We start from the raw sequence: 22,484 nt of genomic DNA, 5'->3' as shown, positions 1-22,484 counted from the left end.
CTTCTGGTACCAATGACTCAATAATACATGAGCTTTATCTTCACAAGATTTCCAGTGGAGATATCCAGACTACTATGCACACCATTTCATGGCAGGCTCATGCATTCGCTCAGTTATATTCTGTGTTTGCAGCCAAGGACAGCTTTCAGATCCCATTCCACTGCACAGAGCCAGTGTGGGCGACCTCTAGGCATCACAGTCCATCTTCAAGGGCCACACGTCTCCATTTCGGCACCAGGCTTTTTGTTTCTGCCTCACCTGAGCTCAGGAGTAGAAGAAGTACAGGCTATCCCAACTCTTAGACTCCAAACTTGAAGGTGGATTTGGATTGGGCGGTGGAGGCGGTGAATTTACATCCCTTCTGCCCCTCCCTTCCCTCCCACCACATACGCAAATCACTTCCAACACATTCGCTCTTCTTTCCAAAACTCCATCTCTCTTCACAACAAATGCTAAGAGTTTTCTAGTTGAAAGATTTCACTGAAGGACTTCTCTGGCCAGTGCATGTGGACTTTCTGTCTCATGTCTGAAACCTAGGCTTTTGTACCTAAAAGAGGAAAATGTGATGTCTTTTCTCCCTGGCTTCAGTCCATCTATTTCTATCAATAATGCCTGGTGGTCCTGATTCCATCACTCTGAACTCCAGTGGTCATGGGGCGGCGGAAGGAAAGATCTAAGTTAATGCCTCAGATTATTATTGCGCCACATTCAGCTAACATCTTCACGCTCCTCTTTCCAGAGGCCACCACTACCCAAAAGTCCATTTAATTCTCTATTTTCCCACACCTCATGTGGCTCAAGGTCAAGAGATGCAAAGTGTCCTCTTTATAATGCTGGGGCTTGCTGTCATCCTCCGATCTCCTGTGGAAATGCCTGCTACTTAAAGATTCAGTGCATTCACATAATAGAATTTTAAAGTGGACAGTGATGTAATGAGATACAGTTCATATCACTTTTCAAACTGTGATAACAAAGGTGGGGATTTTCAAACAATTGAGATAAAACCAGTTATATGACTTGAAATTCCCATTCGCTTGAAGGGTATAGAAGCGTTGAGAATGAGATTAATGAAAAGGGACTTTGGTTTGAAACAGTGTTTTGATATTTAGGTTTTTTTTGTTTTAATTTTTAAAAAATTTATTTAAGATTTAACAGAGAAGTTAGAAGGCCTGTGTGATTTGTCATTTGGGGGCAGTGAGTAAACGAATACATGTTAAGGAATGGTGAAAGTTTTTGTAAAGTTTTGTGTTTTCGTACCACAAGTAGTGTTTTAGAGTGAAACATTTACATGCTGCCCTGCTCTTGACACCTTCCACCTCAAAGTTTCTGACCCTTCCCGCCCATTTACTGAAGACACAGCATCGTCCTCATGTTCTGTCCTACCTCCTCAAGTCTTGCCACTCTCATGGGTTTGCCGTGCATGTAGTTAATCCAGTCATTGCTCTAGTATTTATATCTATGTGTCCAATGACTCTGTCACGGCCACTGTTTAAACCTCCCTCCCCCACGGTCACACTTGGGACTATGCGGTCAGCCAAAACTGCTTCACTTCTAAGATAATGAATAAATGGTTTTTGTCTGACTATAGCTTTCTATACTAATTTAATTTAAATAAATCGATTTCTCCACCTCGTTATACATGTATTTTAATCTATAGAATCCTCTTATTTCTTCATAGCAGCTATCTCTTCGTCAATTTTTTTTTTTTTTTTTTTTTTACATCTTCCCTAAATTTCAGTGTTTTATCCACTCAACCACCTTCCTTCTAATATCTTCACCTCCTTTGCCTTTTCTGGTAAAATCTCAATTGTCCTCATACGTCCCCTTTCTGCATTCCTGCATCTCTGCATATAAGCAATGATTTAGATCACAAAATCATGTGAGTTCATGGTCAAAGCATCCACTGCTGTTCTTTCCATAATCTCCCTCTTTTTCCCTTTTCTTGAAAGTAGTTATTTTGAACATCCTCCACTGTCCCCAAATTTCTAACTCTCCCATCTCCCCTTAAGTTTCAGCAGATGAATTCATCTTTCTACTTCTTTCTGTTTCACAGAGGGAATGGGTAATTATTCCCTTAAATTCCTTCAACCCGCTCTACAATTTTACCCATCTACAATTGCATCCATCTTTATCTGCTTCCTTATTACAATGAAACGCCTTTCAGCCCAACTGCGGCCTCCGCTTCTACCCCTTCTTTGAATAACATGCTCTCCTGATTTATCGTAGACTTGAGCTATCGATTCATCCCTATTTCCTCCCTCCAGATCTCTTCTCCTATTGATTTCACTGCATCCAATATTTTTTACAGGAGGCAGGAGGAAAGAAAACGTCCTCCGACAACACATTTCTCTTCAACTTTGGCCTAAATCTTTATTCTTTCTCAAAGCCAAATTTCTTTAAGGGAATTGTCTGCCATAATTCAATTTCTATTAACTCCAAATTCTACTGCAATTTTGCCAAACACCCACCACTCCACTGAAATTCCTCTTGTCGAGGCCACAGTGACTGCTTTGCTGCAAGATCAGTCTGGCATTTTAGAAAATACAAATCATTTCACCTGCCTTTTCTTTTAGTATCATTTCAACCTGGTAGTGTTATCCATGTTTTCTGAACAAGAACCTGATATTCTGAGAGCTAATTTGGTCAAGGTCACAATCCTTATAGGTAGCAAAAATTGATCTTGAATGGAGACCTTCTGACTAAGCATTTCATATTTTGCTACAGTAAAATAAGGATCAATTATTTTTTCATATTCATTATTCCATGGGTATTTACAATTTATTTTTTTTAACTTAATATCATATATATCCATGGCCTATGTTGATGATAGAGGCCACAGCATGTGAGGTTTTTAATAATTTAAGATAACAGAAATTTCTGGGGAAAGGGAAAGCTAATGAGAAGTTTTACCTCATGAATTTCTTAGCAAAACTAAGGACACTAAACATGTTAGAGACAGACCATCCTTCCTAAGGAAAATAAATTGACTCAAGCAATAGTATAAAGGGGAACATTGAAAGAGTAAAATCTCACTCGATGTTAGGAACTAGCTTGATTGGCCTAAAATGCCAAATATTGAATGATCAATCTCTGATCTATCTCTTATGATTTGTAAAAAAAAATTCCAAAATTTTCACATTTTCTTCACAACTCCTTTTTCATTAAGGAACTTATGTTTGGGTGGTAATAAAATTATGCAGAAGAATCATTATAAGCCACAATATTTTCCATTAATTGCTACGGTATAGGTATATGCAGAATGCCCTAGAAGTAGAAGAAAATGAGCCCTTGAAGGTGGGCTTTCCTGAAGAAATGGCACTTTGGTTAACACATAATGGATCATAGATGGTGGATCAGGGAGATTAAGGCATCTAAGTGGAGAGACTGGCATCTGTACAGACAAAGACAGCTATCACGGTGTGTTTAGAGAATTACAACTAGTTGCCCCAATGAAGCATTAGTCAAGAATTTCAAAAATACAATTTCCAGGGTGACCATTCAAAATAGTTTGGAGGAATAAAAATAGCAGAGTAGATCCATTGTTCACACACTGGAAAGCCTCTCTAGTGGCTGGTTTCAAGCACAGATGGATCGGAGGATCTAAAAGATGCCACCTGTTCTCTGTTTTGTTCTTCTCTCCTCTATTTCTCTTCCTTCCTTCCTTCCTTCCTTCCTTCCTTCCTTCCTTCTCCTTCCTCCTTCCTCCCTTCCATCCTTTTTCTCACCTCTCCTACTGCACCCCCCTTCTCCCTCGGTTCTCTTTTTTCTTCTGTGTTAGCTTGATCGTCAGACCGGCTCTTACTACAGAGAAACCAAAATAACGCCCAGCAGCGCTTGAGCTAAAATCGTCCCAATATTCCTGGATCACAAAATGTGTGTTCATTTTATGACTAATCTGTGCATGAATGCAGATTTCTTGATACTATGTCCCCCACTGCCCTCTCCCACTCTATGTTCAATTTTCTACTGTATTTCAGTTATACATATACCAGGTTAGGAAACCTTGCTCTAAATGAGTGGAGAACCTTTGTCACGAGTGTAATAATATATGAGAAAAACAAGAGGACTCTAGTAATTACAGGAGACAAATAATTGCCATGGAATTTTTGATGACACAGACATCTTCTATATTGTCTTTACTATGTTTATGTTAATTTTTAACCAGTTTTATATTAATGTAAGTATAGAACTTTTTTTTTTTTTTTTACCAATACTGTTAAACTCTGCAACAAGTAAGCTTGTGCACATGAGTTTGAAGCTATTTTCTTTGGTTATATTTTTACAAGTAATACGCAAAGGAAAAGAATAATGCACATTTTAAAATGTGTACACATTGGCCAGGAGCCCTCTGGAAAATATTTTCCAGTTTTTATTTGCATCAGCAATCTACTTGTTTCAGTTTTCCAGTAGCTTAGATGCCCTGAAATTATATATCTTTGTAATTGTCAATACGATAATACATTTCTATTGGAAGAGAATTTCTTTGTGTATATTTTTACAAAGTAGGACCTATATGTAGTCTTCTGTGTCCGGACATTCATGGTTTGGTTAGTAACAGGTGGCAGAGATGATTCTCTCAGCTTGTTTACTATCTCGTGGCTTAATTTTTAATCTTAAAATATATCAGTGCGTCTACCTCAAGCAGTATGACAATGGGAAAGAGAGTGGACAAATCTTACAGTTTTACAAAAACAATAGGTTAACGGTGCAGATTAGAGAGAAGGGAGACAAAGGAGGATGGCATATATCACTGGCATCGTGTCTCAGTTGGAAGGGCCAGGACAACAAATGAGGGAACCATTTGGAGTTAATTAGGAAGCAGGAGGCAGGGGAAAGAATGAAAAAGTCTGTATACTAAGGAACAGATGATGCCTCCACAGCCAAAACCCCCCAAATCTCTCAGCTTGTCTTTCCTGTTTGTTCTGCCGTGACAATATGTGTGGACACACTGAAATGTAGTCAGCCTTGAGATTATTAATAATTTTGAAATTGAAACCAGCTGCATACAAAATACTGTAAACCAAATGCTTCAATTGATTCTCTTGGCTTTATTCATCCCGCATTAAGACATTTATCCCATTGAATTTCAGTTTTGTTTTCAATGTCCTTAACTAAACTCTGAGTCCTAAAGAATAGTTCCAATTGCATGTTTTTAAAGTATCTCTGTACATACCACGTGCTAGATGCTTAACGAGAATTTTCGATAAATTGATTCATGAATCAATGTTCACATCTTTATGTGTTTCCTTCCCAACCAACCCCATTCTAAGCGATTGAAAACCAGAATAATACCCACCTCCTTTATTATTTGTTCATTCAATGAACGTTTAGTGCTAGGCCCAAGAGGATACAAAAATTGACCCTGAAAATTTTTATGTTCTTACTGTGTTGTTTAAATAACATAAGGCCGGCGAGAGGGAAGTGAGAAGGAAACATATTTGAATAATTGGCTCCCACGCGCAAGGCCTAGTGCTGGCCACTTTACATGAATTACCTCTACTCCTCAGAAGAAACCCAGTGTCACTTCCGTTTGTACATTAGGGAAAATGTGGCTCGTAGATATATATGAAGTTTCCCCAGGGTTTTTAACAGTAGGAGTCGGAGGCCCCGTGATGAAAATAATTTTTTTTCATTTTTTGTTTCTTGTTTTTATGTTGTTAGATATTGCTAGTGCTTTTTTACTTCAGCAAGCTAGGCAGTATTTTCCTGTTTCTCTTTAGTCATGTAAAATGGGAAGATAAACAATGAGGTTCTCATCAGCATGTCTTTCATTCTCAACAATTAAAATTGCTTTGTAATTCCATTTATGTTTACTTCAGATTTTCATGCCTAGAATATGCTTTTCTATATTATCCGCCTTCTATATTTTATAATCTTCATCCTTACTAGACACCTCTCATTTTGGTAGTTGAGACAGGGTTCACAGCCCCTAGAAAAGAAAACCTCTTGAATAATTAAACATCTTTTGCCCCAGTGGCCATATATTATACTTCTGCTACCCACTTCTTCATTTTTGCCTTCTCGAGCTTGTTCTACTCTGTCCCAGAATTCTGAGGGTGTATAAGATGATGGGGGAGGTCATACCTGTTCCCTGTTCTCATTGCAGACTCTACTCTGAGTGCTACTCTAAGCTTCAGTTCCAGATTCAAGCCTCTGCTACCTTGCCCTATAAAGTCAAGATAGAATGATTCTCTTCTCAAGTACATAACTTATGTGTCAGCACTGCCTTCCATTCATGCATGCATGTATCCATTCCATGAATATTTTTATGGCGTCTCTGCTATGTACCAGACATAATTCTAGGATCTAGAACAACTGCTTTAAAAAAAAAACAAACAAAAAAAGACACATTGCTGTGCTCATTAGGCTTATATTCCAGTACCTGTCGTAGACTAAAATTTTCAGGCAGTAAACATGCTAGTACCATTCTAATTGCGTTGCCTGCTTCTGATGATGAAGAAGACAATATTCTAGTAATGGCAATAAAAAAAGATCTGACTCATACTCATTCAGTCTTTAGGTGGTGTTGGAAATAGTCTCCTATTTTATAGCATGTTGGGAGGGGATGCCAGGAATGAAAGAAATCCCAAATAAGCTGGATATTAGAGTATCAAGTAAAAATGGCAAATCATAGGAATAATGGGACTCTAAAGTGGTGATTCTCAAACTTTGCTGCATATTTGGATTACCTGGGATACTTCATAAAAATCCTGACTCCCATCCTACACTTTATTTCAATTAAATCAGAAAACTGGGGGGCGGGACCTAGGTTTCAGTTATCGGTTTTTGTTTTATTTTTGTTTTAACTCTCTAGGTTATTTCAACATGCAGAAAAGCTTGAGAGGCAATGCTCCAAACACATTTTTATCAACTTTCAATTTACATACAAATCAACTGGGGATATTTTTGAATACAGATTTTGGTTAAATAGAGCTGGGGTGGGCCCTAGATTCTTTATATCTAACAAGCAACCAGATGCTGACAATCTGCGTCCCAATCATTGAGTTGCAAGGCTCTAAATAACCTGCCACCTTATCAAGATTGAGAAGCTCTGTAGCTAGCCTCCAACCCTTTCCTGAGCAGTGGTACCAGCCTCCAACCACATTCAAGGTACTGGAGGTATGTTAGTGTTCCAACAGAGACTGCTTAAAAAACACTCATGGAAGAAACTCTGATGTTGTAGGTCTTTCTGACAAGTTCAAAGAAACTCCCCATCCCAACCCAAGCACGAGAGGGACTGCTGGGAAATGTAACTGGACATGCTGATCACTCAAGGTTTTCAGGAAGTATCATCATCAATACTTGGCTTGTGTTTAACAGCTAAACCTCCCGGAAGAGAAGAAAAAAACAGGCTTATTTTCTCTATGTGAAACTCCAGTTTTTTAGCTTCTCCATATCCTAAATATGCTTCATAAGTGAATAACTTGAGTACAGATTATTCCACAACCCAGCAGGTGATCAGACAAATGATGAGAAAGATGTTCTTTTTGTGAAAGAGTAGCTTTGAGTTGGGCAAAATTTAGAAATGAGATATCTTGTTCCATGTGCGATCATCCCAATTTCTTTCTGAAATGTGTTTGAAATAAACGCTGACGATCCCCTAGCTCTCAACCCCAGTTTTCTTTGTTAACTATAAGAAAATTTATTAGTTGAATATCCTATTTGGATTTTAAAATTTATTTGAACCGGTGTCCACAATTTCCGTTTCCCCCCTTAGATTAGAATTTAGAACAAACACTGTGAAATCATCAAAACTGACATATAAAGTGAAATAGAAATGTACACGTTTAAGAAAAAAACCTGTCTTTTTGCAAAATGAGGAAAACATGACTGCATTTTGACTTTTCAGTCACAGGAGTTCTGCTATGAATCCAAAACATTTCATTGCACTTGCAAATGATATCATTTTACCAGTACAAAATGTATTTTATAATATAGTCCTATGTATTATGTATTGGACATGCCAATAGTAAATGCCCCCCACCAAAAAGTCAGTGTATACTAAATCAGTGATTCTAATGAACTTCTTCTACTGTGAATTTATTGTATGGAGTGAAGTAGCTTTTGAATAGGAAGTTATTGGTAGGAAAGTGGAATGAGAATGTATTTTTTAAAAAACTCCCCAAAGTGCTTGTTTTCAGAGAATTAGAGATTACAGGTCACTTCAAATAATCCATCAATTGCAGAGACTCATTCATTAGAAAAGCTATTTTGTCTGCAATCACAACAACAAAAAGATACATTTTAACATACATCTTTTTTTTGTTTTCATCAATGCACCCTTTTATGTGTGCAATTACAATACATCCATCCACGGTAGATCTCCATTACAAATCACAGTCATTCAGTTCACCTTATCCCAAATTGGGTCTGAGATGAATTCAACGGTTCGGCACTATTCATTCCAGCTCTAGTCGTCTGAGGAAGTCCTTTATGGAAATAAAAACTCTGATTTTCTATTTATTTCTGTGACTTAGTGAAAGTAAGGGGAACACAGAGTCTCAGTGGCAGGGTCACACTACCTGGGACACAGCAGGCTCACAACACATACTTTTAATCCATTATATTTATAGATTCTTCTGAAATTTTTTTTTCCTAACTTAGCAAATTATAATTAGATATGTATTTAACACCCTTGTTTTGTTAAAAAAAAAAATCATTTACTATAAAAGTTACCCAAAATAAAACTTTTTGCTATGAGTCAACTAAACTCCACCTTTAATGGATGCATACTGTATTTTTTTTTTCAGGATATTGTAGTAGTTTTCTATTACCTCTTTAACAGATTACCTCAAAATTAGCAGCTTAAAATAATACCCATTTATTAACTCCCAGTCCCGAGAAAGAAGTCTGCGTACAGAGTGGCTCACCTGGTCCTCTGCTCGGCGTTTTGTAATACAGAAGTCATGATGTCAGAGGGCTGCATGAACTTCCAGAAGTTCTGTGGATGAATCTATTCCCCATCTCATTCAAGTTGTTGGTGAATTCAGTTCCATGTAATCATAGGACGAAAGTTCCCGTTTTCTTGCTGACTGTGAATTAGGAATATTTCAAGTTCCTTATGGCTGGATGTGTCCCTATTTTAAGATCTTGAATGTCAGTTACTTTAGCAAGGCCCCTCTTGCCAGGTAGCAATGTATTGATAGGTTCCATGCATTAAGGCATAGACATCTTTGGGGGGCTAGTCTGCCTACCACAAATCAGCTAATAAATGGATTTTGAGAATATTGAGCTTCCTTATGAAAGACCAACAGAGTGATCAAGGAAGCTCAAAGGGAAAGAAAATGTTGGTGTCTGAAGGTTCTTCCTGGCTCAGTGAGACAGTTTTCATAGATATTGTGCCTTTCTTTTCTGATAAGTGCGTTCACTACAAAGGTCTTTTATAATTATCTCCATGGTCTTCTTGACTTCCCCACCAAAGAGTTTGATTGGGAATGGTGGTGGGTGTCATGGCACTTCTAACAGTGTGTCCTGAGTCAAGCGGAAAGCACAAAAAAGGATTAATTTGATTTACTTAAGTTGTATTTAATCTCTTACTTTAATGAATCATATAAGCCAACTTATACTGTTATTCTTTGCCAAAATCTGTATATTCTTTTGCCAAATACATTTGTAAATGAGGTGGGAAAAATAGTATGTTCTAGAAATCCAACTATCTTGCATTTTGTAAGGGAAAAAAAATCTTTTGTGGTACTAGATCAAGAACTGAAACAAGCAAGATAGTTGGCTTTGCTGAACTTGAGTGCTTAGATGCTTCAATGTGAATATTTTAAGGAGAAGCTGTATACCTGTTATTGAAATTCTTCTCTTTGCAGTGAATTTTAACTGCTACTTACAAAAAAATCTATAAATCAAATGAACTTTTTACTGTTGAACAAATGATTGAAAGGATCATAAATGAAAAGCTGTGTTGACATAAAGCAATAGGGTTTTTTAGCACTTGGTTCATGGTTAGCATTGCCCACATTTTTTTGACTTTGAAAATGTTTAAATTTTTACAGTTTAACTTCAAAAATGTAAAGGAGACTAGCTTCCCAATTTCAGAAGGCAGTGGAGGTGGTTGAGGAGAAGTTGGGTGGATGATGCTTCTAAAAAGGAAAAAAAATAATTTAAAGTTTTTAGAGTTTTAGTGTTATTTAATTATTTTTCTTCCTTTACCAATTTGACTCTACCTTTAAAATACAGGATTTGTTTCTATGAATTTTCTGGAATTACCTTCTCTGGAGTATTTTCTTTTTAATGAAATGGAGGGTTCAGAATGTATGTACAGTAATTATATACATTAACATTAAAATGTCTTCTCATCATATACGTCACCCAATCTCATAACTTTGGATTTGCATAACAATTCCCAATGTACATTTTATATTCCATTCAATCTAAACCTCACATTGCCAAGAAAACACCTTAAGAAAGCTTAACACAAAACTATGACTTTGAAATGATATAAAGTATATTTGTAAAATAGAAATCAGTGCTTTTTTAAAAAAAATATAGCAGCAGGGTTACTTGTACACATGTAGAATCAATGAATATTATGATTATATTTAATTATTCTGAAATGTAAATTTATGATCTTTCTGATGGCAGTAGCTTGTTCACAGTGCCCAGTTCACTTATTTCTTTAAGTTTTAAATGAAAGTTATTTTTGAGAGTTACAGGGAATTCCAATTTTCAAAATGAGTAAAAGAAGTATATTATATAAGTCTTTAAATTTACTAATTCTATCCACAGAAAACATTCAATTCCTGTTTTACCATCCATACACATTGCAAAGATTATAATCCTCTGATAATTTTGATGTTCTCTTTATGACCTTCCCATATGCAGTACATGTTCCTAGGTAGCACTTTCACCTGCCATCATAATCTCTGTCTTTCTCTGAGATGCACATGCCAGAGGTGAAGAGCAGAGGGGAAGAGGAACATATTCATCCCTATATGTGTGTCATTTACATTTGTTTTCCCAAACTGGAGAGTAATCTTTTGGAGAGACTATAAGAAAACTTACCTTTGTGCTTAGGACAATGTCTTGCTTGTAATAGGCACAGGCTAATAGTAAATATGTTTAGTAAATAAACAGTCGATGGTAATGTGTTTATCTTTATTGAAGCTTCAGGGTATTGTACTCAAAACTGTAAGAGGGTACATAATCCAAAGTTCCTCTGAGATTGTAAAGTTTGCGATTTAGTGAGTTCCTAACAATTAGTCATTCTGGCTTTACTTTGACCTTGCTATAAGTAAGCCTGGTCATCTTCATTTTCAAATCAATCATATCCCTTATATCCACACTTGAACCTGCCTTTTCGATATCTAATACATACATGAGTTTGCATAAATAAACATTTATTCCCATATTGTAAATCAAGTTTATTCCTTCCATTTTTCTGTAGGTTTCATAAAATTTCCCTTAATTATTCTTATCCATTCTCTAATCACCTAAAGTTTTTATGTTTTCTTACTATTTTCTTGCAGTTATTATATTTGTCAAGTACATAGCTTTGTAATTTTCTGTAGTTTTATCCTTATGAGATATGTGACTTTATTTTTAAAACTGTATTTTTTTCTCCAAGTGTATGCAGGGAAGATATATGATTTTTAATAATTAGTTTTGTTTGACCTCATTTTTAGATGAGATTTCATCTCCAAAACAAATTTTTTTTAACATTTGGTATGTTGTCTTTTAAGTACAATGCATTGGTTAACTTCCAATGAAGGTAAAATTAAAGTATGCATTTTAAGAGAAATGTTTGAAGGAAAAGTAAGTCTCTTTTCAGTAAGATTTTGATTATTCTTTTTACATTCATAGTTGCCATTTTCTCTTCTAATCCCCTCAGTTGTCATTTTTTTCTTGCTATTTTATGTCTTAGTTTCTTCAACTGTAAAATGAGGGGTTAGACCAAATTATCTCTAAAGTTCCATGGTCTGACAATTTAAATTATAGCCCCAGCCTTTATGAGATTTTCAAATGAAAAAGGACATATGAACTCATCTTGAGAAAAAAAGGGGGAAAAAGTCAAAGGGCCTAATACATGGATAATGAGGATAAACATATTAGAGTGTGCTGTGAATTTAGGCCTTCGATCTAAAACATTATCAATTTTATGGATTTTTGTTGTATAATGAAAACATTGGTTGAATGAATCTGATTGAATGAGTGAAAACACTGCATAGGCAACCTCAAAGCACACTGTTTAATTCCAGTAGTAATTATATTAGCCAATATTTTGTGGAACACTTCATTTGTGTGAAATATTTTGCATGAAGTAACTTATTTGATTTTCAGAATATACTGTAAGACAAAGTAGCTTCATAATTTCTATACAGATGATTATAAGGAAGGGAAGTTTTTTGGGAGATAAGACAAATGACTTTTCTTGAGGTTAGGACTGCCTACAATACTGTTTTTCCATCTACTGTATGTTTGTTTAGCCTGGGTTTGAGACTTCCACCAGTGGGTACTAGATACTGTTAAATTCTTCATTTACACAAGATAAACTGAGGCATAAGATATGTTAAATGACTTTTTTCATCCAAAAGTGATATTTAACCCTCAAGACCTGTGTACTTCTTGACTCTAATTACCTGTTTCATCTGCTCATATTTCCTGGATCTTGTTCAGAATTGCCTGCAACGGACATATCAATCTTTCCTGATTTTCACACAACTTGAAATTATATTTACATGTTATTACGCTTGACATTTTACTGGTTTTTTTTCCTTCCATTTTTAACGTAACTTCTGTATGTGGATATTTTTAGTGCAACTACAAGCAAAATATTACAAATGCCTGGGATAAATTCTTTTTGATGAGGTCGACCTCATGTTGGAATATCTACCACATGGGCACACGTTTAACGTTTGTTAAATTGAATAGAATTTACAGTCATAAATATGAAATAAACTGAGTAAATTAGTGTCTTTAAAATTCCATCTGTATTATAAATCCAACATTGAAAAGGGGATTATGGCTCCCATGCTTTCAATGCTGATTTAACAGTTAGTAAATGACTTCCTAATCCTTTCCAAATTTGTAATATAGGCTTGAAAGCAAATTATGAAAATTAGGAACTTTCTTGTTTATCACATGTGGATTAATTTCTGTTAGTATAATAAGTTCAGTTATCAGCAAAAATTATTTACTATATTCCATACTATAATATATCTTTTTCATATTCTCTAGCTTAAGGCCCCATCTTTTACTTAAATTGTCACTACTACCTTCTACTTAGTCTCCAGAATCATCTTCAACATGAGCTCCACACATGGCCATAGTGATCTTTTTAAAACACAAATTTCTTGGTATTAAATCTTTTAATATCCCATCACCTTTGGTCTAAAATTGTAGCCTCTAAGTGTGACACTTGAACATGAGTCCCTCCATTATCTGCAGTGCACTCAGCTCTCCAAGCTCATTACCAATAATATTGTTCATCCTGTCCATACCTTCGGCCAAGAAGGATGATAATATTTGTGGCTCTTCCATAATGACATGTTCACTTGCACATGTGTGCCTTACACACTATACCCTCTTCCTCTATCTCCTTCTGCCCTAGCTAAATCCTCCTTTTTTATACTTAATTTAGACATCACCTGCTCCAAGAGGACCCAACTTAGAAATCTCTTCCTTTGGAAAATTTTCTGCAACATTTCTCAGGACCGTGTTAGGTCCTGTTCATACGGCATCTGGAGATCGGCATTTGTCCTGCTCAGTGTTTTTAGATGGAAGATTTTCTTACTGGCCTTTCACAACCATAATCAAAATTCATCAAGGGATTCTATCTTGTTTGCAGTCAAATCCCTGGTAATTAAGCATACTAAAATAAATATGAATGGAATGAATGACTGAATGATTTCTTTTTTAATCATCACAGTATTTTTCTTGACCTTAGTGGGTTAAGTCTTAAAGTTTACCCAATTTTGTTTTATATCCTAAGGGAATACATTCCCAATTTAAGGTTTATCAAAGAGAAAAAAAGGCTACAGTTTGAAGAGGAATTATTATATACAATGACTGACATTTAAAAAGTGATTATAGACTGTATATTTGTATGGACATATCATCTGAAAATACACATGAACTTTTCTTCTCAGAACTAGAAAAAACTAGATAAAACTATGGTGGGTCTTTTGTCAGGAATTGTCAGTTTTTTATATTGATTTTTTTTTTCCTGCTTTGAGTCCATTTGCATGACTGTCAGTTCTCTTTCTTTCCATAAATAGTTATTGGCAACTCACACTGTAAGGGCACACTGCTAGGCAGAAATTGCACAAGTTAGCAAAATGGTATTTGAGCAATTGAGCAATTTCCCGCAGCGAGCAAATCTAGCTTAGAGGGAAGAAAGTGCTCAGGTGTTTATGTCTCTGGCGTCCATGAGCTCAGGCTGCCTCCTGGAGCTGAAGAGCACCATATGCTCAGGGCTGTCCTTTCATTAAGTTTTCTATTGTCTGCCGAAGGTCAGGACCCCAAAGTCCTCACCTTTTACTACCTTCTGTTAAAGGAGGAATTAAGCAAGTCTCTCCTCTGGAGACTCGGGTTCCAATCTCTAATTCTTCCTTTAACAGTTGTCATTTGAGACATTTCCTGAGAGCACAAATTAGAATCCTTACGGGATTTTACTGCAATCGAGTCAGCTTCATACACCGTCCCCAATATTGCTTCAATGATGTTATTTCATAGCAAGATTATGCCTGATGTTTTCGTAAAACATGTACAGAGCTCCCAAAACAGAAAGGATTTGGATTTTTTTAATATACTAACACCACAAAACTGTTTTAAAAGAAACATTTATTTTTCCTTTTCTTGTTAAAGCACTATTTACAGAAGCTTAACTGCCAAGAAAACTTTTTTTTTTTTTCCTTTTAAATAGGGTCAGGGAGTCTACCCTAAAGAGTCAAATACTGTAAATTGTTTTTTCCCCTGTAGCTGAAATTGCTATGTTGGTTTTAAATTTCCCAGTCCAAATTAATGAACAATTTTCTGTGTACTATAAGAATGGATTTGGCAGTGCAAAGATCAGAGCAATCTCTTCTTCATTAAATGGGGCAAAGAGGACTCCTGGTTCTCAAACCGTTAAATGGATATTAGGGTTTTTAATGAATGGAACACTTATTTTTGTGCCAGCTCAACTAACAACATTGACATGATTAGCATACATTTTGGCAACTGTTCTAGCACAAGGTGTTAGTAAAAAGGGGCTTTTATCTTTGAGCTTGGTTTACTTTAACTTCCCTTGTTATAAATGTTTTTAATGTGAACGAGATGTTTTCGTAAAGGAAATCCTGGCGCAAGGAATTATTTAGAAATACGTCTTTTTATTAACGTTACAGGCTTTTCTCATGCTAGAGATGAAGTCCATACCCCAAAACACATGAACCTTCTACAAATTTAGAAATGAATAGAATATTTTGTTATTTATACTGATGGTTAAGCCATTGCACTTTTGGAAGATTTTTTTAAATTAATGGTGTTACTTGTTTCATATGTAGTTTCTTCCTTTAAAAAAGAGAAATAAGGTATAAAAAATGAGCGGCAGAGAATGTTTTCTTCCTTAGTTATACATCAATTATGAATGAAAAGTTTTGGAAGTTAAATGATCTTAGTTGCTTAGCTCAGGTGCCTCTCGTATAAAATAAATTTTCAGTAAAAATATACTTCCTTTTTATAATAAACATTACTGCTCATATGCTTACATTTTATTCAAATTGTCAGAGAAAACAAGAAAAGCGAGTTGATACAAAGTCAAAAGGTCTTGGGTATTTGCATTCAACTTTTTTTTACAATGTATTTTCATTTTAAAATTTATCGAAAGCTATTATAGCACAGCTAACAGAGGACTGCAATAAGTATGTAGTAAAATGAATGTTTATAATTGACACTAAGTCAATAATGAATTAATATCCATGTGCACATGCATGGGTATAAATTATCATGTAAACTTCTACAAACATTTAAGCATATTCACTATTTTATATATTTGTCTATAACTACACATGTATTTAATAATTTACCCAATGTTTGAGTGATGAATTAGTTTAATATAAACTTTAGCATAACAGAATATTTATAGTTTACCCACATTTATCTCTAGAAGCAAACAAATGCCAGTAACAGGCACTTCAGTGAAAGAACAAACCCACGTTCAAATAGAAAATGGTAAAAATGAGAAAGAAATTATCAAAATATATACTTTTAATTTGCAGACATATAAACACTTTTGGTATAGTACAGACACAGGATGCCGAAAAGTAGAATGATCCAGTTTAAGCTAACACTTACATTCCTTGCTTATACAGACCATTTTACTGTAGCTCTCATAGCAAATAAAATTTCCAGCTCACATAATGAAGTGAAAGTGATCGATCACTGATGAACCGGTTTGCTTCATTGCAAAGGATTCAGTAAAAGCTAAATGATCGAAGAAATCTGCTGCTGGGCTTACAAAATACTCTTGGATTTAATCCAAAGCCAAAGAAAGGAAGCCAGAAACGGTAGCCAACAAATCTAAACAATGACAAAAAGATAAGTCTAACAACTTTCATAATAAAGGCCCAAGTGAAACAACCAGTGGTTTACACCAGCTTCTAGAATATAGAATACATATTGAACATAGAATATAGAATTCTAGAATGTATAACCCAAGTATGAAGTACTGCTGACAAATTATGAAACCACCAAAATGTCGTAAACACCTATGAAGCAAGTAAGGATTGAAACATTTCTTTGCTTCTGGCTGTTTTTCTTGGACAAAATTTCTAGTTACATTTTCTGTAAGGAAGAATATATATATTTTCCCCTGTAATAATAGCCAAGTGCAGTGGTAAAGCAAACAGCAATTTGAGTACACAGGAAGTGAAATAGTCTTCAGCAGTTCAAATCTTTAACACATGGCAGTGTTTTTATCCTTGCTAAAAAAAAAAAACAAAACACTTCTTTATAATGCCTTCTCTTTCAAACTATATACATGATGTACTTGTGAGGTAAACATTCTGTTTACAGATGTATTTCTTTTATTTCTTATACATTTAAGTGGGTGAAATTCAATTTATTTTAATTTCATATTTGTTAAATGTTAAAAACAATATATTTAAAATATACTCTTTCATTAATTTCATGTACAACTGTCATGTACAATACTTCAAAACAGTTCCCTGCAAAGGTGCAGCTGATGCCCTCTTGTGGTTAAAGGATTTTTTAGACCAAAAAAAGGAAAAACTGCAATGTACCATTTTCTTACCTTACTCTCAGGTTTTATCAATCATCTGCTTGGTGTATGAAAGCTGCAAATCACGTCCGAGATTTTTTTTTATAACAGTTCTATAGCTGTTAGTACTAATTTTCATTTAAAAAACACTGTACACATTTTATAGCCTCTGATTTTGAATTTAAAAACCTGTAAACAGCTATTTATAATATAGTACAAGTTATAAATTAGTTGTCCTTCATTGGAACTGCCATCCACACACTCTCGTTTAGGTGGTAAAAACTACCCAAAGCCAGTGGAAACATCTCTGTGTTATTCCACAATGAAGCATCAAATATTAGAAATATCCATCGGTTTCCTCTCTCTCATGTGCAAGTCAATTTTTCCTTTCAGTGGAATTTGTACTTCCAGATTTTCATCTTCCCCACGATGCTTTTTCCCTCTTCTTAAGCAGATGTATATGCCCATCCCTGTCACAAGAGTGACCGAACCCAAGCTTATTACAGACAGAGCTACCAAGGTGGGCACACAGGACACAGATTCAGCTTTTCTATGAGTTGGTTCTATTGAGATCTGTGGTTCTTTCTCCTCTATATTAATTTCCGGTTCCTTTCTTAAAAGACTCTCAATGTAGCTCTCGTTACTGACGGTGTCATTAACAAATAGGTTCACCATAACTGTAGAATGCAGAGGCTCAGGATAACCATGGTCGCTCACTTTCACTAGTAGACGATGGAGTCCATAATCTGTCTGCAGCAATGCCTCCTCCAAAGTAATGTTGCCAGTTTTAGGGTCAATCCTAAAGGACTCGGGCCTAGGACCTCTTCTTCCTATGATGCTGTAAGCTATGACAGCATTCATGCCCGTGTCTTTGTCAACAGCATAGACCTCTGTAACGGGGGAGCCCGGGAGAGTAGAAGGTAGTACCAACAGGTAAGACATATTAGACTGAGGAAATAAAACAAGAGGAGGATTGTCATTGATATCTAGGAGGAGAATTGTGATTTTTGCGGTAGAGGAGAGGGCAGGCTCACCCCCATCTACAGCTTCAACCCACAAAGTATAGGAGCTTTGCTGCTCTCTGTCTAAAGAGACTTTAGCTCTCAGCATGCCCTTTCCTGTGTCGATCACAAAAATATCACTCTGGTTCACCACTGAGAGGGCCACCCATCCATTTCGCCCAGCATCAGCGTCAGTTACACTAATTACTCCAATTTCACCGTATCCTGGAAAGTTTTCTGGCACGAAAAAGCTGAAATCCTTGTTGATGAACCGCGGGCTGTTGTCGTTTTTATCCAACACCGTGAGAGCCACAGTGGCCACTGATTCTCTAGGTGGCTTCCCAGAGTCGACAGCCCTGACTGTGTACCTGTACTTTTCTTTCTCTTCTCGGTCCAGCTGAGTAGAAACTGTCAAAATACCTGTGACACTGTCTAAGGAAAAATACGATGGAGCATCAGGTCCCAGAAAATATGTAACTTGGCCTCTCTCTCCACTGTCAGCATCTGTAGCATAGAGCTTAGTCAAAAAGGCATCGGGTGCATTGTTTTCTTCAATGGTTAGTTCTATCAGGGGTTGAAGGAAAACAGGAGCATTATCATTGTCATCTAAAAGTTGCACTTTAATAATTTTTTTGACATGAAATCCCTCAGAGTTCCAGGCCACCACAGCTATCTCATAGAACTGCTGTAGCTCGTAGTCCATAGGTCTTGTCGTTTCTAGCAAATATTCATTATTGTATGGTTTGTAGGGTGACAACCTGAATGGCCCTTCACCATCCAGGTAGCAGTTCACCTTGTATTTACCTTCTGGATCTCTTATAGTGAAGAATGCAATTGGAGTGTTAACAGGTTCCAGTTCTTTCAGGTAAACAATACCATCTACCTCATTCGCTATGTAACGAGGGACGATTTCGGGGGGTCTGAAAATGAATTTGATAATGGACACCAGGGCAGTGATCACAGCTGGGATGCAGCCTGGCCCATTAGCAAGGATGGTGAGCTTGTGAGTTTGCAGAACACTTCCCCCGATCTTACTGAAAAGTTTAATGACTCCAGTGGTTTCGTCCAGATGGAATAAATCCTTGGATTCTTGTGGAACTTTCTGGCTGTAAGAGTAGGTAATCTGAGCATTGGTCCCCAAGTCTCTATCCACAGCCTGGACAGCTGCAATCGGTGTACCCACTGTAGCATTCCCATACACAGTGACATTGATCTGTGAGTCTGTAAAAAGAGGGCAATTGTCATTAATGTCACTTATGCCAATGGTGAGGGTGGCGCTGCCCAACAGCGGTGGAGACCCACCATCTTCAGCTATGATGACGCTCACATACTGGTCTTGGGTCTCCCTGTCCAGCAGCCCCGTGACAATTAGGTAGGGGGTGCGCTCCCCATTCTCATTCTCCTCCACGTCCAGGGTGAACACACGGTGGTAGTCCAGTAAGCGGTAGGTCTGCACCCCGTTAGTGCCTGCGTCTGGGTCCATAGCAGGATGTTCTATGGCCAGCCGGGTGTTTACAGGCGCATTTTCTGGGACCCACACCGAGATCTGGGAAACCGGGAACTGTGGGGCATTGTCATTGATGTCCCGGATAGCGATTTTCACCTTCACAAACCTAAAGTATTCCTGAGGCAGGACCAGTACATCCAGAAGCAAAAGACAGGAGTCCGAGGAAGGGGAGGAGGAGATGGAAATGCTGCCGCCCCAGGCAGCCCCTCCACCTCCTTCAAGACACAGGGCCTCCCGGTCGATCTCCTGGGCGGAAGTGTGCAGCTCCCCGGAGCGGTTGTCCAGGGTCACGTACTGGCCACTCAGTCCCTGGGAGGCCAGGCTGAAAGAGAGGGGGGGCCTCGGCTCGGAGCCTGCGCGCTCCGGCGGCGCGGGCTGCTGCTGGTCCTGCCTCCCCGCGGCCGCGGGCACCAGCCGCAGGTCCTCGGCCAGGCTGCCGATGAGCACCCCGGCGGGCAGTCCCTCGTTCAGGCTGTACAGAAGCTCCGTGGCCCGGCTGTAACTCGCGAGGCAGTTGAAGGGTCCCACGAAGAGGAAAAGCAGAAACAGATGCTGAAAGTGGGGGGGAGGGGAGAAGGCTCGTTACACACGCGCGGAAACACCGGGATGGGAGTCAGAAAACAGTGCGCGGGGGTCACGGCTGCCCCCGTTCCCGGTCCCAGAGGCAAACCCTCTTGTCAGAGCGGGGCGAAGAGGGAACGCCGCCAAGGAGAGGTCGGTGGGGCAACGTGTCTCCGAAACTTAATTTTCCTGTTCACTTTCTGCCCCTGCTCCCCATCACCACCCTCATCCAGGTGACATTCGCAATCCCAGACCATAAAGCATCCCTGGAAACACACGCCGGAGTGGAGAGAGGGCTCCAACTCTGGACTGCGCAGCGCCACAGAGAATCCGCCAGGGTAGGTTATGGGGGGTGGAGAGGCCTGAGAGGCGGACAGTTTATCAATTTATTTCCCATTGACATGTTTCTGTCACTAAGATCCCCGTAAAGCTAAATGTGCTGTACCCCTGATTATGAGATCAATTAACAACAACGATATCAATAATAATAATATGGAAAACGTAGTAATGCTTTCTGCTGGAACCCCCATTAAACAAAACATTAGCACGGTAGTGATTGTAATTTAAGCATGCATCTGAAATCAAATCGAAAAGATCCAGATCTCCACCCCTTATGAATCCCTCACTGGTTCCCCTCCCCTAGGAGAAAAGAAGTGAAATGATTATGCAAAAACAATTTGTCAAATGCAGTGGACAGTCGTGGCCAGATGCCGGCAGCAGGAAAAATCTCCGAACCCCAGAATCTAAAGCGGATTGAGCCCCCACCCCTTCCACCTCATTTGCCTACATTTCTGCTTCAGAAACTTCCTCTCACGACCGAAGGACTTGCCCATTCCTTGCTTAAATGAAGGCACATTATCCCAAACTCCCTCCCCCACCGTCTTCCCATGAAGTTTGGATGAAGGTAAAAGGTTTGAAAACCATCAAGGAGAGGGAACTGCCTCATAGTGCTGCAACTTGTCGGGGCCGCGGGGCTTCTGCACCCCAACCCTTACCGGCAGGTTTCTGTGGCTGGTGCTGCTCCTGGGACGACTTAGCCGCCCCATATCCAGGCGCGGGTGCCAGGTCGCCGGGCGCCAGCTCACTGCCAGGGCCCGCGAGCCGCGCGCATCCCCTCGGCCGCGCATTCCCAAGGAGGCTGCAGTCAGCGCGCTCCTGACGGGAGGGCGCCAGAAGACACTCCCTCCCCGTTCATGCAAATCGCCGGGGAACTTCAGCCAATAATCACCGGCTCGTCAATTAAGGACGGGAGCTAAAGGCGGGCAGAAAGGCGAGAGGGCAGCAGGGCATGGTCATAGTTTCCTGCCCCGGACCTGGGTAGGTCCAGACCCCGCTGGAGGAGCCAGAACCGGGGGCTTGCGGACGAAGACTGCGACGAGGCACCAGCCGGCTGGGCACCGAGCGCGTGCCCACCAGCCCCCCTCCTCGCCGCACCAGTCAGAACCCGAGTCCACAGGTTGCGAGCCGGAGAGGGAGAATTAGAATAAATTAATAAGCCCGCATTTATACCTGAATTTATAGAGAGGGGAAATCGCGGCGCTACAGAGCAGTCGCAGGAGCTGTCCCAGCTCGCCTGCTCTGCCACCAGTTCAGTGCCTCCGAGAAAGACTCGGATCCCATAGTGTTTGTACAGAGAACGAAAATCCACTTTTCGTTGCAGAGGGAAAGACTTTCAAACTCTGAAAGGTGGTCCGAGCAGGAAAAGCGAATAGATGAATTCGGTGAAGGTTTGGACATGCTCTAATTTTGAATCTTTGCTCTTGGTGGTGGCAGAGCTGCTAGTTTCTTAGTTGTGGGCACAAGTGTCTCTGGGTGTCTGGCTTGTGGTCTTTAAGAGGGAAAAGGCCAAGAGGAAGAGTGGAAACAATTGTGGGGGAACACAAGTGGTTCTGCCTGCAAGCAATTTTACCATATTTCTCTAAGGGGTGAAATTTTTTTTGAGGGCTGCACTGAAGCCTAGGTAAAAGATCGGTTACTTTTCAAATTATTACTTTTTTCCTCTCCTTGTAATGCTTACTGGGAAAGTGGCCTTTTAGAAAGGAATACCGAAGGCTTGTGGTGCAAAATGCTTGGACACCCTCTCTGGCTCTGACACTAAATAGCCATATGACCTGTTTCCTCATTTATAAAATCGGGTCTGGAGAGAGTCCAGTGCATTAAGTCAATGAAACACTTTTTGATCTGCAGGGTGTCATATAAGTAATGAAAAGAC

General features: G+C 38.7%; 1 protein-coding gene across 1 annotated transcript; it reads right to left on the bottom strand.

Annotated features, from left to right (window-relative positions):
- Nucleotides 1-17,307: 17,307 nt before the first annotated feature.
- On the bottom strand, nt 17,308-21,760 carry PCDH20 (protocadherin 20). The gene is made up of 2 exons (XM_039877161.1): nt 21,268-21,760; nt 17,308-20,263 (listed from the first exon to the last, which is right to left on the bottom strand). The coding sequence occupies exons 1-2, from the start codon at nt 21,397-21,399 to the stop codon at nt 17,534-17,536; spliced, it is 2,862 nt and encodes a 953-aa protein (XP_039733095.1). The 5' UTR covers nt 21,400-21,760; the 3' UTR covers nt 17,308-17,533.
- Between the last annotated feature and the right edge of the window lie 724 nt (nt 21,761-22,484).

The sequence above is a fragment of the Pteropus medius genome, unplaced genomic scaffold (genome assembly GCF_902729225.1).
Source record: "Pteropus medius unplaced genomic scaffold, Ma_sr-lr_union100, whole genome shotgun sequence".
Lineage (NCBI taxonomy): Eukaryota > Metazoa > Chordata > Mammalia > Chiroptera > Pteropodidae > Pteropus > Pteropus medius.
The sequence above is the reverse complement of the archived record's forward strand: the minus strand, read 5'-3'. Positions and strand labels throughout refer to the sequence as shown.

Excerpts from the sequence above, each read along its gene's own strand:
- PCDH20 (XM_039877161.1), bottom strand. The coding sequence starts at position 21,399 with ATGCGCGGCCGAGGGGATGCGCGCGGCTCGCGGGCCCTGGCAGTGAGC. Across the intron at positions 20,264-21,267 it reads CCAGCCACAGAAACCTGCCG|CATCTGTTTCTGCTTTTCCT; the intron begins GTAAGGGTTGGG and ends CCCCACTTTCAG.